At 42.0% G+C, this 22140-nt stretch overlaps 1 protein-coding gene across 1 annotated transcript in view; it reads left to right on the top strand.

Annotated features, from left to right (window-relative positions):
- Window positions 1–22140, top strand: part of TBCK (TBC1 domain containing kinase) — a 458935-nt gene that overhangs the window by 72841 nt on the left and 363954 nt on the right. The window contains exons 4-5 of the mRNA XM_073601952.1: window positions 14267–14381; window positions 21767–21840. Of these exons, the coding sequence (XP_073458053.1) occupies window positions 14267–14381; window positions 21767–21840 (189 nt within the window). The remainder of the gene's footprint in view (window positions 1–14266; window positions 14382–21766; window positions 21841–22140) is intronic.

The following is a 22140-nucleotide window of genomic DNA, read 5'->3' as shown; positions in this document are numbered from 1 at the left end:
AGGGATTGCCTCTGTAACTCACATCAAATTCGGACCAAAGTAGTGCAGGAACTACTTTGAAGTCAGCACGACTTGAAGTCATGCTAATATGAATGGTAGTCATTGGAAATCATGGGGAATGACTTGTCATACGACTTTGCAGTCCCAAGTCATAGGACAAGTCATACAAGTGTGAAAGGGGCCTAAAGCAACATTCATTGCCATTTACTGTAAGCTACAGGCACCCGCATTGTTGATTGTGAAGGCATTAAGGCAGATTTCTTTGACCCTGGTAACACATGATGGCTATCATGGCTGAAATATGATCGGATAAAAGCCCTAATATTACTGGAAGCAGTGAAACCAAGAGAAAAGCTTTGAAATGAATTGAATAGACAATTGGGAATAACGCATTCATGGAAAACATTGTGATTCTGATATTTTAGGCAATCGGTAGGCCCACCACTGTAAAATACATTAAATGTACATTTAATCTTATGAGAAGAGTGCTGGAATGGTGCGACAGCAGGGTCTCTTTTAAAGGAACTTGTGGCAAAATGAACATGCAGGCTGTCATTAATGTCTTCTGGTCATAAAAAAAACATTAGTTGTGCTGAGCCACAGACCCCAAGTCCCCTGGTGAGTGGCTGACCCATCACACCTATGTTGATTTTTGTCTTTTCTGATCCTCACACTTGTTCTGGATCAGTGAAATATTTTATGGTGGTGGGTTAGCACAGCAGCGAGGCAAATAAATTCAAAATTTCTGGTATGACAGGTTTATTATAATATATTAAGATGTGGTCTGAGAATCCTTGAGTGACCTTTTTACTTTGCCGTCACCATGTGTTAAATATGCTGACAATACCCACACAGACCTCTGTGCTGAAAGTGACATCTGCCAGCATTGCTAACTTCAGGATCCTACAAATGTAAAAAGAGTCTTGCCCACAGTTATTTTAAAGACGCTATTGTGTTGTCTGCATATTATCAGATGGGTAAAGTGTTTCATATATATAATGTTGTCATGCAGACACAACACAGAGCTGACAGATGCAAGGTGTCACCTTCTCGTGTGATGTTTGAGAGTAAATACCTTTGTCAAAGTGTGTCTATGTATAGCTACAATTTTCTTCCTGTGAAGAAAGAAGTAGTTACATAACTATGAAAAAAATGACATGCCAATGAGAAGTTCGAAGTTGGAGAAACAGGAAACGTTTTAGAGGGGAAAAGTATAATGCTTGATAAGTCTTTCCAAATCAGGATGCCTTTGACTTTCAATGAATTTCTAGCAGGCTTTTATTTTGAAAGTGGTGTACTGTATGAAGTTTAAAGTGATCTGCTGCCACCACGAGGCTGGTCATTTACTTGCTATATAAATGCATATGAAACACATTAGGACTCATAAATACTTGCGTGAAAGCTTTTGGAACAAACGTGAGGTTTATGGTGTTATCAATCAAGTTGACCTGAGGAAACAAAAGAAGTTATCTGATTGGTTACAAAGTCAAAAACTTCTGATCAAATTTCCCTAGCTTCAGTTTTGAAGCCATATTAAAGTTGTAAACTCCTCAAAAAAAAACACCCTGCAAGACAAAGGCATAATGAGCTAATATGCATCTCCTAAATGGTGCAAGTTTAGGAGATATTCACGGTACCTACCGGTAAGCCCTATTATAGCCCTATTATTTATTTATTTATTTTTTGGTTTCTGTGTTTGTGTACGCCTCACAAATAGGGACTGCATCTTTTTATTTATTTTGATTTGGGTCTGTGAAGCGCTGTACTCTTTTGTATTAAGCCCTATTATAGGCTTACCTGTAGGTAAAAGTGGTAGTACAGAGTTTACAACCACTTTAAAGTGGAAGTAAAGCCTAATACAGTACTTAAATTCTCCCCTGCAATCATTAATGTAAGCTTAGTTCAGCCTGGGAAAAAAATCTCAGTTTTTCTACCCTTTATTTTGCGGTATCCAGTGTCCGTCATATGACTTCAATTAATTCTACTTCCTAGCGTCTGCAAAATAGGGGATAGTTTTATGACATTTTTATTATTAATTTTTTCTTTTTACTAGTAATGGCGGCGATCTGCGATTTTTATTGTGACTGCGACATTATGTTGGACACATTTTTGGGACCATTGACATTTATACAGCGATCAGTGCTATAAAAATGCATTGATTACTGTAAAAATGTCACTGGCAGGGAAGGGGTTAACCACTAGGGGGCGATCAAGGGGTTGATTGTGTTTCCTCTCTGTGTTCTAACTGAAGGGGGGAGGGGACTGTCTAGGGGAGATGACAGATCGCTGTTCATACTTTGTATAAACAGATGATCTGTCACTTCTCCCCTCAGAGAACTGGAAACTGTGTGTTCTCCGTGTGCCCCGAGCGATCACGGGAGCCCGGCTGTGATCGCGACCGCCGGGCACTCGCATCGGCTCCATGGGCGAGCAGGGGCCACAGGGCAAAGCGACGTTGCATAACGTTGTTTCGCCCAGCCGTGCCATTCTGCCGCAGTACAACTGCGGCGGCTGGTCGGCAAGTGGTTAAGTGGGCGTGAAAGAGGATGTGTCCTTTTGCCTACATACTTTTGCTAATAGGTGTCCCTCGTTCCCATCTCAAAAAGTTGGGGGTATGGGAATTAGCTGGGAAAAATGTCCCCAAAATGGCTGTTTTATTCAGTGTACTTCATGACTTTCAGATTAATAAATGTGGGCTGTGTCACACCCAAATGTTATTTTGAATAAACAGAAAATTTACATCTCAGGTTTCTTTTTTCAACCTGAGTGTGTGTGTAAAAGTGTCCACAAAAGTTTTGAATGGTATATCCCTCAAGTGAAGGTAGTCCCAATCGTAGGAAAATAGTGTAAAGCTTGTCTGTAGTCAATTTCAACGGTGCTCAAGAGATAAATGGGTACTCTTACCAGCTGTGATGGACCCCAAATGTCATACGACAGAGGGGTCAGACAGGCTTAAGATCCTATGCTGTATTGATCAGATGCTGCTCAGGTACTGGACAGAGATGAGTGGAACAGGTTCAAAGTGATATCCTCCGCTCCTGGTCCGTGGAATCTCCAAGTACTCTCCAGCCAGATAGCCATCTCCAAAGTTGTTCCTGCATAGGCTCCAGGAAATGAAAACAAAAGGAAGGAGAAGGACTCCAACGGTGCAGGTCAAAACCAATTAGGTTTATTAATAATAAAAGGTCAAATGGTAAACACCAGTGTAATAAAAGTGATCACAAGAAAAGAACTGATAAAATAAAATAACGTGTGATACAAGAAATGCTAGCCCGACCGGTTTCGACACTAAGGGGTCTTCAACTGGGGCAAAACCTATGATTGGGACTACCTTCACTTGAGGGATATACCATTCAAAACTTTTGTGGACACTTTTTCTCACACATTCATTGGGTCACATCCAGTTTTGCCAATTTATATTTTTTGCTTTATTAGATTTGTTATTGAGTCTTTATCTTGTGATTTATCGATACACTTTCTAGCAGCGCTACACTGTCACTATATAATTTCATGCTCCCAACTTTGCGGTAACAGTTTGGGGATGGCCCCTACCTGTTCCAACATGACTGTGGAAGTCTATGGTGGAGAAGGATCTGGGTCTGGAATAAGGATCTAGATCAGGTGTCTCCAAACTATGGCCCTCCATTTGTTCAGGAACTACAATTCCCATCATGCCTAATCATGTCTGTGAATGTCAGCGTTTTACAATTCCTCATGGGACGTGTAGTTCCGGAACAGCTGGAGGGCCGTATTTTGGAGATCCCTGATCTAGATCATAAGCTTAATAACGGCGTGAAATGCAAAGCAGTGGTTTCTAAAGAGTAAAATTCTTTCTTGTATTAACCCCTTCAAATCCGCACTATAGCCGAATGACGGCTACAGCGCGGCTCTGCTTTGCCGGGAGGCTGTCAATAGACGTCCTCCCCTTTGCACGCTCTCTGCACACCCCCTGCAGGGCGCGCACGGTGCAAGCTGTGATCACCAAGTCAGTGAGACTTGGGTGATCACAGATCAGAGTAAGGGTTATAGGCCACCTTCAGGTGATGGACACTGGCACGCCCTAAGACAAAAAGTCCACTCCCTATATAACCCCTCCCACTACTGGGAGTACCTCAGTTTTTTTGCCAGTGTCTAAGTTGTTGGTCACGTGTAAAGATGTGCTGTGCTGAGCTCCACTGGACCAATCCTTGCTGGGGCTAGCCATGCAGCCGGATCCATGCAAAGTGTCTTTTAGGCCGAATTGAATGGTACCCGGGCCTCGTGTCCGAAGAAACGAGGTTTTGCCTGTAAACGCTTCTCTTTTTAGAGAGCCGGACCCTGGGATCCAGTACTTTTGGTATTAAGGCCATAAAGTTTTACTTGCGGTGGTGCTATTACAGGTCCAGGATTGTGGTTTTCCCCGAGGGTCCCCAGCTCCTGAAAGTTTGTTAACGGAACCTTCCGTGAAGGGTGAAGATTGGGTCTCTTAGTTTTAACACAGAAAACCCTGCGGCGGGAAAAGTAAGTGGAGTTTTCTAAGAAATTTTGAATTTTCTTATGAATGTCTCCTTTAAATTAGTGAATGTTGTCATGCCTATGTCTCACCACCGGGGGCTGTATGGAGCACATACCTTCTCATGCTTTCTCAAGGAGCTCACGCTGTGTCCAGAACAGCATATTTCTTTCCTCCAGCCAGCAGCAGACCTCCGGTAAGTCTGGGGGGGGGTGTTTCCTCCCCACCAGACACCCCCCACCTGTGCTGTTTTCTCCCCGTCTTCAATAAGCAAGAAGCGTCAGAAAAGAAAACGAATGGTACGCCACCCTACTCATCCTCGCTATTTTTCCCCCTCACAGTACGATCCCATAGGATCGGAGGCCCGCACTTGCGCGGGAAAGCTCTCTTTTAAAATGAGAGGGGGGAGCGTAGGCAATGGAGGGGTCAGGGCTTAGCACGGCGTTGGCGTCCTCCAACGTCCAGCGCGGGAAAGTGTTTTTAAAAGCACCATGTTTACTGTTGCAAGCTGCGGAGGGACACAAGAGCAAAGAGGGGCATGAAAGAGGTTTGGTGACAAAGGCATTCCTTTTGACACATTTACTATTGCATCAGGCTGAGCATTAATAGCAGCGGCAAGGCTGGACTATTGCTCAAGCAGTGGACGCGTTCCTTCTGGTGGTACCTCTGCTTTGTGCATCAGGCTATGGTCGGAAAGGTGGTAAAAGCACCTTAAAAAAGGGCTCTAGAACTTCTACAGCCACTAGGAAGCCTAAAACCATCTAAAAAAAGATGGCATCCTCCCCTGAGAGTGATATGGCTGGTCAGAGTGAGCCATCAGGGACGTTGGGTGTTGCACTGCAGCCCCTGTATATATTACTGAAGAGGTTTTTTCCTCAACCATTTTAGGCTTGGAACAAAAAAATTGATGCCTTAATCACATCCCAGAGTGGGACTAAGCGTAATAGGTCCCCTTCCATTACCCAGGACCCTCAAACTGAGGAACAGAGGGCGAGAGATGATGTTTTTCTCTCAGGGGATCAGGAAGAGGCTGATGACTCCTCTTCTGAAGAGTCTAATACAGATGGATCGGGTTCACAGGAAAGGTTGTTGGTACAATCTCTCACTGAATTGGTCCGCTCCACATTTTTGCTGCCAGTAGCGGAGTCATTCGATGAGCCCACTTGTTGTTTCGGTTTGCTAAAGCCTCCCCAACCTATTCATGCTTTTCCTATCCATTCATTACTGAAAAAGCTTATGTATTCTCATGGGAGCACCCAGATAAACAGTTTTTTCCTCCAAAGAAGTTTTCAACACTTTATCCTATGGAGGAAGAGTTTAATAAGAAATAGGGGATTCCAGCAAATGACGCTGCTATATCCTCTGTGAACTAAAACTTGACTTGTCCTGTAGACAATGCTCAAATGTTAAATAGTGATGTAATAATAATGCTAAAAAATGATGAGAAAATATTAACCACAAAATATGTTATACACAATTCATGGTATTAATAGATCTCCAATGGGTGAAATATCATCAGTGAAGAAAAGTATATCAAAACAAACAATGTAGCGCTGAACTGGTGATACGGTACACAAATATATTATGAACACATGTGAATTATTGACCTAAACTTATTTCGTCATAAAATAAAATTGGTGAAAATCATCTAAGTGATAATAATTATTAATGTGAGTCCGTACCCTGAAAGGGTGTATACAAAGAAAAAAACACAAGTGCAAAATGAAACGTATAGAATGTAAAGTTCATAAGTGCAAAATAGGCTAAAGTTCATGAGTGTCACAAATGAAGAAATAAATCCAAAGAAATCCAGAAAACGCTATTGCAGGGTTTGGGATTGCATGATCCACCTTTAGTGCAGCCCACCACCAGATGGTAAAATTAGAGGCTTACCAGAAAGCCTGCGACCGCCCTTACTCAGGGGGGTCAATACAGGCTTAGTAGTGGAAAATATCCGAAGATGATAGGTTCCCTAGGCTGTTTTCCCGCTCTCCTCGCCAAACAGATGGTCCGCAGCAATGGGGACCCCAATGTGGAAGAAGTGCTCCCAGGGATTCCTTCAATGCTTCCCCCCGGATGGGCCAGGCACAAATAAGCTACAGATCCCAAGAGAAAAAAACAAAGGGGACTCCAATAGTGTAGATTGACTAAAAAAGGCTTTGGTTTATTGAACTATAGCAAAACAATAAATATAAAGCACTTACAGCAGAAGTAACAATAGAAAAAGCTCCTTAGCTGTTTAAAATAAGTTCGCGCATGCACGATGCGTGTCGGCGTTGTGACCCTACGGCCGTTTCGTCACAACTGACGTCATCAGGGGTACCCTTTTAAACAGCTAAGGAGCTTTTTCTACTGTCACTTCACTTCTGGTGTAAGTGCTTTATATTTATTGTTTTGCTATAGTTCAATAAACCGAAGCCTTTTTTAGTCAGTCTACACTATTGGAGTCCCCTTTGTTTTTTTCTCTTGGGATCTGTGGCTTATTTGGGCCTGGCCCATCCGGGAGGAAGCATTGAAGGAATCCCTGGGGGCACTTCTTCCACATTGGGGTCCCCGTTGCTGCGGACCATCTGTTTGGCGAGGAGAGCGGGAAAACAGCCTAGGGAACCTATCATCTTCGGATATTTTCCACTACTAAGCCTGTATTGACCCCCCTGAGTAAGGGCGGTCGCAGGCTTTCTGGTAAGCCTCTAATTTTACCATCTGGTGGTGGGCTGCACTAAAGGTGGATCATGCAATCCCAAACCCTGCAATAGCCTTTTCTGCATTTCTTCGGATTTATTTCTTCATTTGTGACACTCATGAACTTTAGCCTATTTTGCACTTATGAACTTTACATTCTATACGTTTCATTTTCCACTTGTGTTTTTTTCTTTGTATACACCCTTTCAGGGTACGGACTCACATTAATAATTATTATCACTTATATGATTTTCACCCATTTTATTTTATGACGAAATAAGTTTAGGTCAATAATTCACATGTGTTCATAATATATTTGTGTACCGTATCACCAGTTCAGCGCTACATTGTTTGTTTTGATATACTTTTCTTCACTGATGATATTTCACCCATTGGAGATCTATTAATACCATGAATTGTGTATAACATATTTTGTGGTTAATATTTTCTCATCATTTTTTAGCATTATTATTACATCACTATTTATCATTTGTGTCCAGCACTACACTGATTATTATCCATACAATTTTTGCCTTATATCAGGGTTATAGTGTTTAGCAGCAGGACTTTTATCATAGTTTTGTTATTAATGATTCACTCATTTTATATTCTCACTATTTATACACTTAGCGCAGTTCTTCGCTTATTTTTAATGCTCAAATGTTGAAGGATCCAACAGATAAGAAGTTGGAAATTTTTATTTAAAAACAATATTTCTCTGGCAGGTTCAGTGGTTCAGCCTGCGCTGGCAGCAATCGGAGTATGTCAGTCCTTAAAAGACCAGTTTAAAGAGGTGCTCAAGATTATTCCTGATAAGCAGGCCCAAGATTTAGCGGGGATATCAGAGGCGTTATGTTTAACAGTAGACGCTATGAAAGATTCTATTCTCCAAGCCTCACGGCTTATGCTCGGGCTGGTACATGTGCGTAGAGTTCTATGGTTGAAAAATTGGTCAGCCGAAAGCACCATGCAAAAAGCTCTTGGCTAGTTTTCCGCTTCATGGTGAACGGTTGTTTGGAGACGATCTGGATAAATATATCCAAAGAATTTCTAATGGGAAAAGTTCTCTTTTACCAGTTAAGAAGAAGTTTAAGCGTTTTTCTTTTAAACGAGCTTCTTCTCCAGTACCAGGAGCATCTGCCTCCAGGCAGTCACGATGGCCCCTGCCGTCAAGTTCAAGAGGTAAACCTCAGGGTCGGCCCTGGGGGAGGAAGCCTGCTAAACAAAATACTAAAACCTCCTTATGAGGGGGCGCCCCTGTTCACTCGAGTGGGGGGGAGACTTCTGCAGTTCTTAAGGGTCTGGCAGGAACATTGTCGAGACAGATGGGTGGCTTCCTCAATATCTCTAGGTTACAGACTAGAGTTCCGAGAGTTCCCGTCTCCTTGTTTGCTCAGATCAAACATTCCCAGAAACCCAGGAAAAAATAAGTCTCTCTTTCTGGCTTTGGATCATCTCTCGTCTTAAAAAGTGATATCACTGGTCCCCATGGAAGAGCGAGGGTTAGGGTCTTATTCAAACCTTTTTACGGTACCAAAACCAAACAGGGATGTCAGACCCATTTTAGGTCTCAAAGATCTAAACCGGTTTTTGAATATCCGCTCTTTTCGCATGGAGTCAATCCGATCAGTGGTCTCCATTCTACAAGGTGGAGAACTGCTAGCGTCAATCGACATCAAGGATGCTTATCTACATGTGCCTATTTTCCCCGCTCACCAGAAATATCTACTCTTCGAGATAGAAAATCTTCATTTTCAGTTTGTAGCTCTGCCTTTCGGTCTAGCTACTGCACCTCGAGTGTTTTACAAAGGTTCTGGCTCCCCCTTTAGCCAGATTAAGGGCTCAGGGGAACGATTCTGGCTTATTTAGATGATCTACTCTTGATAGATTAGTCGGTAGCCCGCTTAAACCAGAGTTTGGTCACCACATTCAGCTACCTGGAATACCTAGGTTAGATTCTAAACCTAGAGAAATCCTCCTTAAAACCATCAAGAAAATTGCAGTACTTGGGCCTGATCATAGATACAGCTCAGAAGAGGGTGTTCTTGCCCCAGGCAAAGATCAGTTCCATAAGGGAACTGATTCAGGTGGTCAAAGCAAAGAAGAATCCTTCTATTCGACTTTGCATGAGATTGTTGGGAAAGATGATATTGTCATTCGAGGCCGTTCCTTATGCGCAGTTTCATTCGAGACTGCTGCAAAACAGTATCCTGTCAACTTGGAACAAAAAGATCCAAGCTCTAGACTTCCCGATGCGTTTATCCCCCAAAGTGCGTCGAAGCCTCAGTTGGTGGTTGATATCCAAAAATCTTCAGAAAGGAAAGTCCTTCCTACCAGTTACCTGGAAGGTGGTGACAACAGATGCCAGCCTTCTGGGCTGGGGAGCAGTCTTGGAAGAAGCATCTGTCCAAGGAAAAACAGAAATAACCTTGCCCATCAATATTTTAGAGATTCAGGAAGCATGTCTGGCCCTGAAGGCCCGGACACTCAGATTACAGAATTGTCTGGTCAGGATCCAATCCGACAATGCCACAGCAGAGGCCTATATCAGTCATCAAGGGGGCACGAGAAGTTGTGCGGCTCAGAGAAAGGTGAATCATATCCTATTCTGGGCAGAAGACAACATTCCTTGCCTATCGGCAGTCTTCATTCCGGGAATAGAGAATTGGCAGGCAGACTACTTGAGTCTATGACAAATGAGGCAGATTGGCCAAACGCTGCGCTAAAACTGTGCTTGATTAATTACTAAAATATTAAAACAAAAAATCAGCAAAACATAAGCAGCCCGCACCAAGAGTCTACAATACAAAACCCAAAAATTATAAATTATATATATATTAGAGCAGCGCTAAATTCTTAAAGTAGAAGAAATATAAATTAAGTGAAAACCATACTTAACCAGAAAACTAAAGCAGACAATAATATTTGTGCTAATAATAGGAAAAATAAATCACCCAGGTGACATTTAAAATCATATATACATAGTTGATAAACACACAAACAAAATATAATTGGTGATGCTCAGATGTGGATCAGTGTAATCCACAATGGCAGTATTCAAAGTTCCAATACATTTGCAAAAAGAAAAAAAAGGGGGTGGTCAGTGAAAGTGTCATAAAACAGGTAAAAATTTGCGCTGAACTGAAAAAAAGCAAGCGGCCAGCAAAGTTCGTAGATAACAAACAAAAAGTCACATGCATAAAAAATATTGCGGCGCTGAAAAGTTCAAAATTAAATTGAAGAGTGGGAGGAATCCAATCACCAAATATATTGTGCAGATGTAGAAAGTGTCAGTCGTCACCAAGTGGTAATGTAATCTGCTTACCAGAAGGTGTTAAGGATTAGGCATCTGAAGACATCTGTTATGATGAAACATGTCAGCCAGGCTGACATCCGTACGCTGATTGCTGCAGCCATTTGTTCCTATCATTGATGCATGCTGTTTTAAGCTTCAACTGAAATCCCACGGATGTTGTGGTCTGATGAGGGGTTCCAGTGGGCTGGATTTGCTGGATGCTATTGAGAATTTATCATCTATGCCTAATCCTTAACACCTTCTGGTAAGCAGATTACATTACCACGTGGTGACGAGTGACTCTTTCTACATCTGCACAATATATTTGGTGATTGGATTCCTCCCACTCTTCAATTTCATTTTGAACTTTTCAGCGCCGCAATAATTTTTATGTCAGTGAAAGTGTGATCGGCACAGTGATGGAAAAGGAATCCCTTATCCAATGAAGCGAAACACCCAGGGGGGTAAGATGTCTCCTTACCAGCTGTAAAGACCAATATGTTGGTCTCACCGAGCCTAGGGAATTATGGTCTCCCAAAAACCTTAAAGGAACTCCAGGGCTGTGGCATCTGTGTCACCAGAAACGGATGAGAGGGACCAGGGGCTGCTCCGTCTGTGGTCGGCAGTATTACTCAAAATATAAAGCAGAGAGGGCTCCCATAGTGCAGTACGTATATAAAATTTATTAAACTCAAACAGATTTGCACTTACAAGAAGATGGCTGTATATAAGCAGTCAAAAGCAAGCAAAGCAATATATCTGAACGGCGGCGTCTCATGAGGCTTCCTTCACACGCTAACCGCCAGTATTCCAACTCCTCCGAAGAGGAAAGCGTGACGACGTCAGAGACGCAGACTCCTCCCAGACTACTTGAGTCGCCGACAGTTGTTCCCGGGAGATTGGTCTCTTCACCCCGACATCTTTCTGTCAGTATGTCAAAGGTGGGGAATTCCGGACATGGATCTATTTGCGTCCAGGTTCAACAGAAAAACCGACAACTTTGTGTCGAGGACAAAGGATCCGCTGGCATGCGGAACAGATGCCTTCGTTTTTCCATGGGATCAGTTTTCACTGATCTATGTGTTCCCTCCTGTTCTGCTGCTTCCGCGCCTTCTTCGCTTGATCAAGCAGGAAGGGAAGGAGGTGATTCTTGTGGCCCAGGAGATCTTGGTATGCAGAGTTTGTAAAGATGATGGTAGGGGACCCGTGGACCCTACCACCGCGGCCAGACCTTCTCTCCCAAGGTCCGGTATTCCATCCTACCATACAAACGCTAAATTTAACGGTTTGGCTATTGAGACCCACATTCTGAAAGACCATGGGCTGTCAGGTTCAGTAGTTTCTACTTTGATTAATGCTAGGAAGCCTGCCTCCAGAGTCATATATTATAGAGTCTGGAAGGCATATGTCTCCTGGTGTGAATCCAGGGGTTGGCACCCCAGAAAATATGGTATAGGTAGGATCCTTGAATTTCTACAGATGGGATTAGAAATGAAGCTGGCCTTGAGTACTATCAAAGGTCAGGTGTCAGCCTTTTCAGTGTTTTTTCAACGACCACTTGCTTTGCACTCTCTGGTTCGTAGCTTTATTCAGGGGGTAACGTGGATTAATCCTCCGGTTAGGTCACTCCTGAACCCTTGGGACTTGAATTTAGTCCTGTGGGCATTACAGAATGAGCCTTTTGAGCCGATACAAGATATTCCCTTGGTTCTTTTGACAAGGAAATTAATTTTTCTGGTTGCCATATCTTCTGCAAGAAGAGTATCAGAGTTGGCTGTTCTTTCTTGTAAAGAGCCATATTTGATTATTCATAAGGATAAGGTTGTATTGTGTCCTCATCCTAATTTCCTACCGAAGGTAGTGTCAGGTTTTCATTTAAACCAGGATATTGTTCTGCCTTCATTCTTTCCAGAACCTCATTCTGCAGAAGAAAGGTCACTACATTCTCTTGATGTGGTGAGAGCAGTCAAGGTCTATTTGAAGGTGACCGCTCAGATGCGTAAAACAGATGTTTTGTTTGTGTTGCCAGAAGGTCCTAAGAGAGGACAGGCAGCGTTGAAATCTACTATTCCTAAATGGATTCGTCAAGTGATTGTTCAAGCTTATGGTTTAAAGTGGAAAATTCCACCTTTTCATATTAAAGCACACTCCACCGGGGCTGTTAGTGCTTCATGGGCAGTGCATCACCAAGCCTCTATGGCTCAAATCTGCAAGGCTGCAACTTGGTCTTCAGTCCATACATTTACCAGATTCTATCAAATAGATGTAAAAGGTCATGAGGAGATCGCCTTTAGGCGCAGTGTACTACAGGCTGCAGTATAAGTCTTCTAGTCTCTTAGTGCCCTACATGTGTTGTGTCTGCTTCCCTTCAGTTGGCATTGCTATGGGACATCCCACATAGTAACTACTATGGCTCTGTGTCCTGTGATGTATGATAAGAAAATAGGATTTTTAAAACAGCTTACCTGCAAAATTCTTTTCTTTGAAGTACATCATGGGACACAGAGGTCCCTCCCTTCTTTTAGTGTACACGTGTATTGCTTTGCTACAAAACTGAGGTACTCCCAGTAGTGGAAGGGGTTATATAGGGAGTGGGCTTTTTGTCTTAGGGTGTGCCAGTGTCCATCACCTGAAGGTGGCCTATAACCCACATAGTAACTACTGTGGCTTTGTGTCCCGTGATGTACTTAAAAAAAAGGATTTTACAGGTAAACTGTTTTAAAAATCCTATTTTTTTTTCCTCTCATGCTGACAGCATGAGGAGCAAAAAAAGCCGATCACCGGCTTCTGTTACAGGGACATCAGTCCCAAAGAGGAAGAGGCAAAGCCGCCTCATATGTGCCCACCAGTACCGCGTGCCAGTGCCACCTGCCAGTGCCATGAATCAGTGCCCACAGTGCCACGAATCAGTGCCCACTAGTACATAATTGCCAGCAATCAGTGCCACCTATCAATGCCCACCAGTGGTGCCAATCAGAGCCACCTAGCAGTGCTCCCCATCAGTGTCAGCTACCAGTGCCGATCAGTGCCCATCTCTGCCACCCATCAGTGCCCATCACTGCCACCCATCAGTGGCTATTAGTGCCCTTCAGTGCCACCTATCAATGCCCTTCAGTGTCACCTATCAGTGCAGCCTCATCAGCGCACATCAATGAAGGAGAAAAATTACCTGTTTGCAAAATTTATTAACAAAATATAAAACGGTTTTGTATTTTTTTTTTAAATTCCGGTCTTTTTTAATTTTTTTTAACAAAAAATAAAAAACCCAGAAGTGACCAAATACCACCAAATGAAAGCTCTATTTGTGGGAAAAAATGATCAAAATTTCATTTGGATACAGTGTTTTATGACAGCGCAATTGTCATTCAAAGAGTGACAGCGCTAGAAGCTGAAAATTGGTCTGGGCAGGAGGGGGGTTTAGGTGCCCAGAAATCAAGTGTTTAAGAGGCATGGACTGCATAGAGAGATCTCATTTTGCCCCTGTACAAGTCATGCGTAAGACCTCATCTGGATGTGATCTGGCATATCTGCCCTGGGCACTGGTTGACCTTGTCCCGCCACTGGATCCACCCTCCTTACGTGTGAGGCACTCCCTGGAATCTGGCTGCAATCTCTGACATACCACTATATTGAATAAGATAGATAAAGTTAAATTCATGAATGAAGCTCATTTTGCACTGCATATCAGCGCTCTGTTTTTTTTTAATTATCTTGTCTTTGAAAGCTCCTAGGGAATGTAGCAACATAAAAAAATGTATGAAATATTTACACATACAAACTCTTCTTTTCTGTACCAGCTCTTTGAAGATTTTACAACTGGCATTTGAAGTCCTTCAGGGATTGGAGTACATGAACCGTCACCACATGGTCCACCGGGCACTTTCTCCTCATAATATTTTGCTGGATGGAGAGGTAAGAAGTGATGTGATCAGTGGAGAGAATGAAAAGATCACTGCGCTCCCTAAATGGCGTGCTTTGCAGTGATACAATAATAACCACAGGTATATCTTCTTAAGTGGCATTGATGAATGAAAGGCACAAACGGTGATTTATCTACATGATAGACAGATGAGCAGAGCATTTTTTCTGTGCTCAGGTGAGTCTGATAATTTAATGAGCAGCACACATACCTAAAACACCCCTTTTAAAAAATAAAGGCTAAAATTTTTGTTTTGATTTCACTACCTGTCATAGTCATTTTAGAATCTACCAATCAACTAGCAGGTGTCAAAAAATATTGTAGTTATAGTGGCTATATTACTATTTTCACAATATACAGTAAAACCTTGGATTTCAAGCTTAACTGGTTCCAGAAAAATGCTTGTAATCCAAAGCACTTGTATATCAAAGCAAATTTCCCCATAAGAAATAATGGAAACTCAGATGATTCATTCCACAACCATTTATTCATAAGTCCTTCAGTTTATAGTCCATATAAAAAGATTATAGCAATGTGATAGGTTGTGTAACCATAAAATGTCCATTTACAAATGGCAGCCTCTACAAGAGGATTATAAGCAAAATCCAGCAGGAGCTACAGGGTATAAAAGAGAAGAGAGGTGCCTCTAAGTGTAGCAATATGGTTACATTTAATGAAGGTACGACATTTAGTAACTCACATGGCTGATGATTAAAAGACGCACATCTAAGTATGCAGGCCTCCGGGGTCAAGCTGTCCACATAGACCGTCCTCCGCACCGCCGGCTCTCCCCGCTTTCAGTCAGCCATCGTGACCGGGAAGACTACCCTGCAGTAGATCGATTTGAAAGGCTTGAAGCGCTTGTGGAGCGCGGAACAGATGGCATCAATGGTGGATGGTCTATGTGGGTATAACGGTCTATGTGGACAGCTTTACCCCGGATGCCTGCATACTTAGATGTGCCTCTTTTAATCATCAACCATGTAAGTTGCTAAATCAAAAATGTTGTACCTTCATTAAATGTAACCATAATGCTACACTTAGAGGCGCCTCTCTTCTCTTTTATACACAGTTGTGACATGATGCTACTTGTACATCAAGAGATTGCTAGTATATCAAGTCAAAATTTATGACAAAATTTTGCTTGTCTCGCAAAACGCTCTCAAACCAAGGTTTTACTGTAGATGTAAACATATGATGCCATGATATCATATTAGACCAACATATTTACATTGTGTTCAATTCTGAATTATTACATTAATGGATCTAATGAGGGATACTATAGGTTCAGTTCCCATCTAACAGTCACATGGCCAAAATAAAGATCCCTCTCCTTATGTTGAAGCCATGTGACTTGAGCCTTACATAATGTACTTTATGTTTTATAGAACAGTAGAAAATAGAGTTGTTAATGTAGAAAATTACATTTTCCTGCAAGTATATATGCAATTTATAAATTCAATGGAATACATGCAAAGGGCTAGAAAATAGTTTAACGGAAAGCTCATGTGCAAAATAATTTTATTGAATGTCAATAAACTGACTACAGCTTCTCTATCAAAAATACCCCCCCCCCCCCCCCATGAACTTTAAAATGTGACAACATTGTCAACCCACCCCCTACGATAGCACTGATAGCTGTATATACAGTTATCAGTGCTATTGTGAAGGATTACTATTAGCCTGTGCTCTAGACCAGAGGTGATTTTTTTCAGACTGCACTTGCCCTTTAGTATAGTACTGATGTAGTTAATGTGTGTTGGTATGCAAGACTGAAGTTGACAATGTTGTCACCTTTTATTGTTCATTGGGGGGTATTTTTGATAGGGAAGATGTGGTTGGTTTATTCACATTCAGTAAAATTATATGAAGGTGTTACCTTCAGCCAATCAGACTGCTTGTCGACGTTTGAGATATGTGTATGAGAACATTTTTACCAGCCAAAGGTTTTGCAAGACTGTATGGCCAGGCATACAGCCAGGGCTGCTGTTAGAAATCACGGGGCCCTGTACAGCCTACCTGATAGCGTCCTCCCTCTCCCCCCCTTTAATTACAACAATTAAAAAAAAAAAAAAAATGTGTGCGTGTGTATATATATATATATATATATATATATATATATATATATAATTTTAAAAATTATTTTTTACAGTTTATATTTTACTTTTTTAAATATTTTTTTTCTCACAACACTGTTGGGGGGGCTTGGATGAAATATCAGGGGTCTGAACAGACCCCCTAGCATCTCATCTTTGAGTCAGAGAAAGGAATTGAGGACACAGATTCTTCAGTTCCTTTCTCTGTAGCCTCAGCTGGGCTGAAGATGAATGACCAAAAGAGGCTCCTGTTCATTCATAAACTGAAGCATAGTAAACACAGTTTACTATGCTCAGGTATCAATTAACACAGGAGCGATAAGTACCGATCGTTCACTGTGTCCAATTCAGAAAAGGAAGGGGCTGGTAAATGACATATGTACCAGCCCCTTCCCCTACTCTCCATCCACCTGTGTACCCGCAGCAGCCGGTGGGAGAGGAGATCGGGCAGCACTGCGAGTGGGGGCCTGGGCACACAAAAGGGAATCAGATGTGGGCAGCACAGGGTGGGGGGACGGTGCTATTGCAGGCTATTGGGGTTACTTCCCATATTTATATGTGATTTGAGGAAAACATAGGGAAGGATTAAAACTGCTGTCTTAGAGAGATTTTCCTTCACGTTCTGTCCTGCAAACTCAAGAAGCAGGATATATTTCCAGTATAAGGGGAATGAATTCTTATTTGTCACATTGGACACAGTGTCCCCATTGGAAGATTCCCCCTCTATTCCACCTCTGGTGGCACCTTAACATTTTGGATTCACCCTCGCTTTCATTCCCGGTGACATTGGTGATCAGGACAGTTTGAGAGAGTGAAACTCCCTAATGAGGACACAGATAACAATTAGACCCCTTTCACACTGGGTCGCTTTTCAGGCTTTTTGGCGCTAAAAATAGTGTCTGTAAAGCACCTCTCAAGCCACCCCCGTTTAAAAGCCTGAGTGCTTTCACACTGGGGTGGGAAAAAAATTCCTGCAAGCAGCATCTTTGGGGCGGTGCGGGAGCGGTTTATACACCACTCCCAAAACGCCCTGCCCATTGAAATGAATGGGCAGCGCTGCCGAAGTGCCTGCAAAGCACTTTGGCAGCGCTGCAACACAGGCGCTGTTAACCCTTTCTTCGGCCGCTAGCGGAAGTTAAAAGCAACGCTATAACAGCCGCTTTACCGCTAACACTGGCACCGCCCCAGTGTGAAAGTACCCTTAGAACTTTTTTTTTTTTTTTTTTTTCTCAATGCGCAATTTTTTCTTTACCATGCAATTTTTTCCTTTAACAACAATTGGAACCTGACAATAATTCTAACTCCTCACCACTCTACACAAATCTAGAAATAATTAATTTGCCTTCGGTTATTCTTTAACATTTTTTATTATTCAGTGCAGGCATACAGCGGGAGTCCTAAATTAAGCTATGATATCAGTTGTTGCATGCTAATAAGCAGCTTCTTAAGAGATTTTATCACCTGATAACATTGATAAAAAGGAAAAAGTTACCGGAAAAAAGTATTTGATCCCCTGCTGATTTTGTACGTTTCCCCACCAACAAAGAAATGATCAGTCTATATTTTTAATGGTAGGCTTATTTTAACAGTAAGAGACAGAATAATAAAAAAAATATCCAGAAAAATGCATTTCAAAAAAGTTATAAATTAATTTGCATTTTAAAGGGGTTGTAAACCCTCTTGTTTTTTTCACCTTAATGCATCCTATGCATTAAGGTGAAAAAACTTCTGACAGTGAGCGCCCCCCGCCGTTTTACTCACCTGAGCCCTTCGTTCTCATCGGCGGAGACGCGCTGGACCTCTCTGCCTGGGGTTTTCGGCTCTTGATTGCATAGATTGATAGCAGCGCAGCCATTGGCTCCCGCTGCTGTCAATCAAATCCAATGATTTGGGGGGCGGGGCCGAGTCTGGCATTTTGTGTCTATGCACGCAAATGCTGGACTCGGGAGCACGCCCGCAGGGTAACCCTCTGGGAGAGCACTTCTCCCAGGGGGTTTACCGATGCGGGGAGGAGCAGTGAGCGCTGACGGGGGACCCCAGAAGATGATGATCGGGGCTACACTGTGCAAAACAAACTGCACAGTGGAGGTAAGTATGATATGTTTGTTATTTTAAAAAAACAAAAAAACTAATGTTTACAACCACTTTAATGAGTGAAATAAATATTTGACCCCTTTGCAAAACATGACTTAGTACTTGGTGGCAAAACCCTTGTTGGCAATCACAAAGATCAGACATTTCTGGTAGTTGGCCACCAGGTTTGCTCACATCTCAGGAGAGATTTTGTCCTACTCCTCTTTGCAGATCCTCTCCAAGTCATTAAGGTTTTGACAAAGAAAAAAACTAAGCGCAAATACTTGTGTACATGTAAAAATACAACAGGCAGTATGTGAACAATAAGAGCTCATCAGTCCATAAAGCAACAGTTCTTAGAGTGGGGTGACAGGCGGCAGCTGTCCTCAGAGAAAAGCCAGCTCTGTAAACAGATTGAAAAAGGGGAAACACAGGAAGCGCCACCTGAGTGTAGTATGTTAAATACAGTTTATTAACAAGGTAAGTAATGCACTTAAGAAACAAGTTAAAAACAGGCTCATCTGTAAGGGGTGGTGTTGTAGGTGTAGTCCGGCATCCGAGATGAGCGTCCACGGGTATGGCAGATGTGCAGAGGAGCCGCAATCCGTCCTGTGGCCACCAGGAAGTCGGCCTGGGCCGCCGTGGAACACAAGGAGAGCGCTCTGCTTCCAGTGCTGTCATCTCCTTGCGTTCCACGGCAACCCAGGCCAACTTCCTGGTGGCCACAGGATGGATTGCGGCTCCTCTACACATCTACCATACCCTTGGATGCTCGTTTCGGATGCCAGACTACACCTACAACACCACCCCATACAGATGAGCCTGTTTTTAACTTGTTTCTCGTAAGTGCATTACTTACCTTGTTAATAAACTGTATTTAACATACTACACTCAGGTGGCGCTTCCTGTATTTCCCCTTTTTCATAAAGGTTTTGAGGCTGACGTTTGGTAACTCGAACCTTCAGCTCCCTCCACATATTGTCTATGGGATTAAGGTCTGGAGACTGGCTAAGCCACTCCTTAAAGTTACTACTACTTAATGTGCTTCTTCTTGAGCCACTCCTTTGTTGCCTTGGCCGTGTGTTTTGGGTCATTGTCATGCTGGAATACCCATCCAAGACTCATTTTCAATGCCGTGGCTGAGGAAAGGAGGTTCTCCCTCAAGATTTGACAGTACATGGACCAGTCCAACATCCCTTTGATGCAGTGAATTTGTCCTGTCCCCTTAGCAGAAAAACACCCCCAAAGCATAATGTTTCCACCTCTATGTTTGACGGTGGGGGTGGTGTTCTTGGGGTTATAGGCAACTTTCCTCCCCCTCCAAACACGGCAAGTTGAGTTGATGCCAAGCTCGGTTTTGGTCTCATCTGACCACAACACTTTCACCCAGTTCTCCTCTGAATCATTCAGATGTTCATTAGCAAACTTGAGACGGGCCTGTACATGTGCTTTTTTGAGCAGGGGGATCAGCTACCTTGAGATCATTGACAAGGTTCTCCTGTGTAGTTCTTGGCTGATTCCTCACCATTCTCATGATCATTAAAACTCCACAAAACTAGGTGAGATCTTGCATGGAGCCCTGGACTGAGGGAGATTGACAGTGATTTTGTGTTTCTTCCATTTGCGAATAATCGCAAAAACTGTTGTCACCCTCTCACCAAGCTGCTTGGCGATGGTCTTGTAGCCCATTCCAGCCTTGTGTAGGTCTACAATCTTGTCCCTGACATCCTTGGACTGCTCTTTGGTCTTGGCTATGGTAGAGAGATTGGAATCTGATTGATTGCTTCTTTGGATAGGTGTGTTTTATACAGGTCACAAGCTGAGATTAGGAGAACTTGATTCACACCTATGCATTTTTAGTTCTTTTCGCATTTTGCAGATTTGCACTACAGAACGTGTCCCATAAGAAACCATATTAAATGGACTGTAGTTCAAATCTGCAAAATGCAAAAAGCACTAAAAATGCATAGGTGTGAATCGAGCCTAAGGCTCGATTCACACCTATGCATGTTGCTTTTGAGCGTTTCTGCAGTGTTTTTTGTGATGCTTGCCACGTTTTTGCGGCGTTTTGCATTTTGCGTTTTTTTTTTTTTTTTTTACAGTTTTTTTTAGACTGTATACAGTTTAAAAAAAAAAAACCACCAAAAACGCAAAACGCTACAAAAACGCTGTAAAAACGCTGCAAAAACGCTGCACTTGCGTTTTTGATTCTGGTCCATTGAATTCTATTACATGCAAAACGCTGCATTTTGCATGAAAAAAAGTCCCTGACCCTTTCCAAAAACGCAGAGGTACAAAAAGGCATTGATGTGAACATGTTCCATAGGAACCCATGTTAAAAAAATTCTCATGCATTTCTGCAAAATGCATAATGCATCAAAAAACGCCTAAGAGAGCGCTTTCTCAGCTCATTACCTGTATAGAAGACACCTGGGAGCCAGAAATCTTGCTGATTGATAGGGGATCAAATACTTATTTCACTCAATAAAATGCAAATCAATTTATAACTTTTTTGAAATGCGTTTTTCTGGATATTTTTGTTATTCTGTCTCTCACTGTTAAAATAAACCTATCATTAAAATTATAGACTCATAATTTCTTTATCAGTGGGCAAACTTACAAAATCAGCAGGGGACATCAAATACTTTTTTCCTTCAGTGTACTTTAGCTTTTCTCTTGTCCATAGCAGATTTGTATCTTATGACCCAGCAGTGTCCCCATCCTATTACAGGAGGGTTTCTGAATTCAAAGCATATGGGTGTGTGTATTTAAAAAAATAAAATGAAAACACTCTTTTGCTCCCCCCGACCTTCCTTCAAGTCCAGCACACCACAACACAAAGTACAAAAATCTCCATCTGAGGACATGTGTATACACATATACAGGTACAAATGCGTTCATTGAATTTCAATGCATGGAATAAAGAAAAAAGAAAAAAAAAAAACAGGACCATTTTGCACATTTAAAAAACAGATGTAAAAGCAAGTAGGAACTTCCAGAAACATCAGTAAAATTTTTACGGCTGTGTGAATGTAGCCTTATTTATTTTATTCTCTTTAGGGAATCAAGCATTTTGCGGTAAAACTACACTGCAGTATACATACAAATTGGTATCATTGCTACTTTTTTTCATGTGGTTACATTATTATTATATTATTTATATTATTGTTGATATATTGTATGCAGAATAATAAAAATTTCTGTTTCAGGGGCACATAAAAATGGCTAAATTTGGTCTTTATTATATAACCGATCATGGAGCAGATGTAGATTTCCCAATAGGGTAGGTAAAATGCTGTTCATATGCTTTAATAAAAAATGTCCAGTAGATGGCAGCAGTATGCCAGTGTATAGTAAGCACTGTTAAATACTTTCAGTTCACTGAAGCTGCCTTTATGAAATGTATTTTCTAGTTTTATTACTAAAAAAGGACACCATTAATGTCTAGACAACTTCAGTTTAACTTCTGACATCACCGCTTCTACAATTAGATGTAGTACAATGTGACCATTTGGAGGTTGTATCAATTTTAAAAGCATCTGCAAACGCTCCCACCATTTTTATTTCATAGCAGCATTTCTGC

This window comes from Aquarana catesbeiana, linkage group LG01 (assembly GCF_042186555.1).
Source record: "Aquarana catesbeiana isolate 2022-GZ linkage group LG01, ASM4218655v1, whole genome shotgun sequence".
Lineage (NCBI taxonomy): Eukaryota > Metazoa > Chordata > Amphibia > Anura > Ranidae > Aquarana > Aquarana catesbeiana.
The sequence above is the reverse complement of the archived record's forward strand: the minus strand, read 5'-3'. Positions and strand labels throughout refer to the sequence as shown.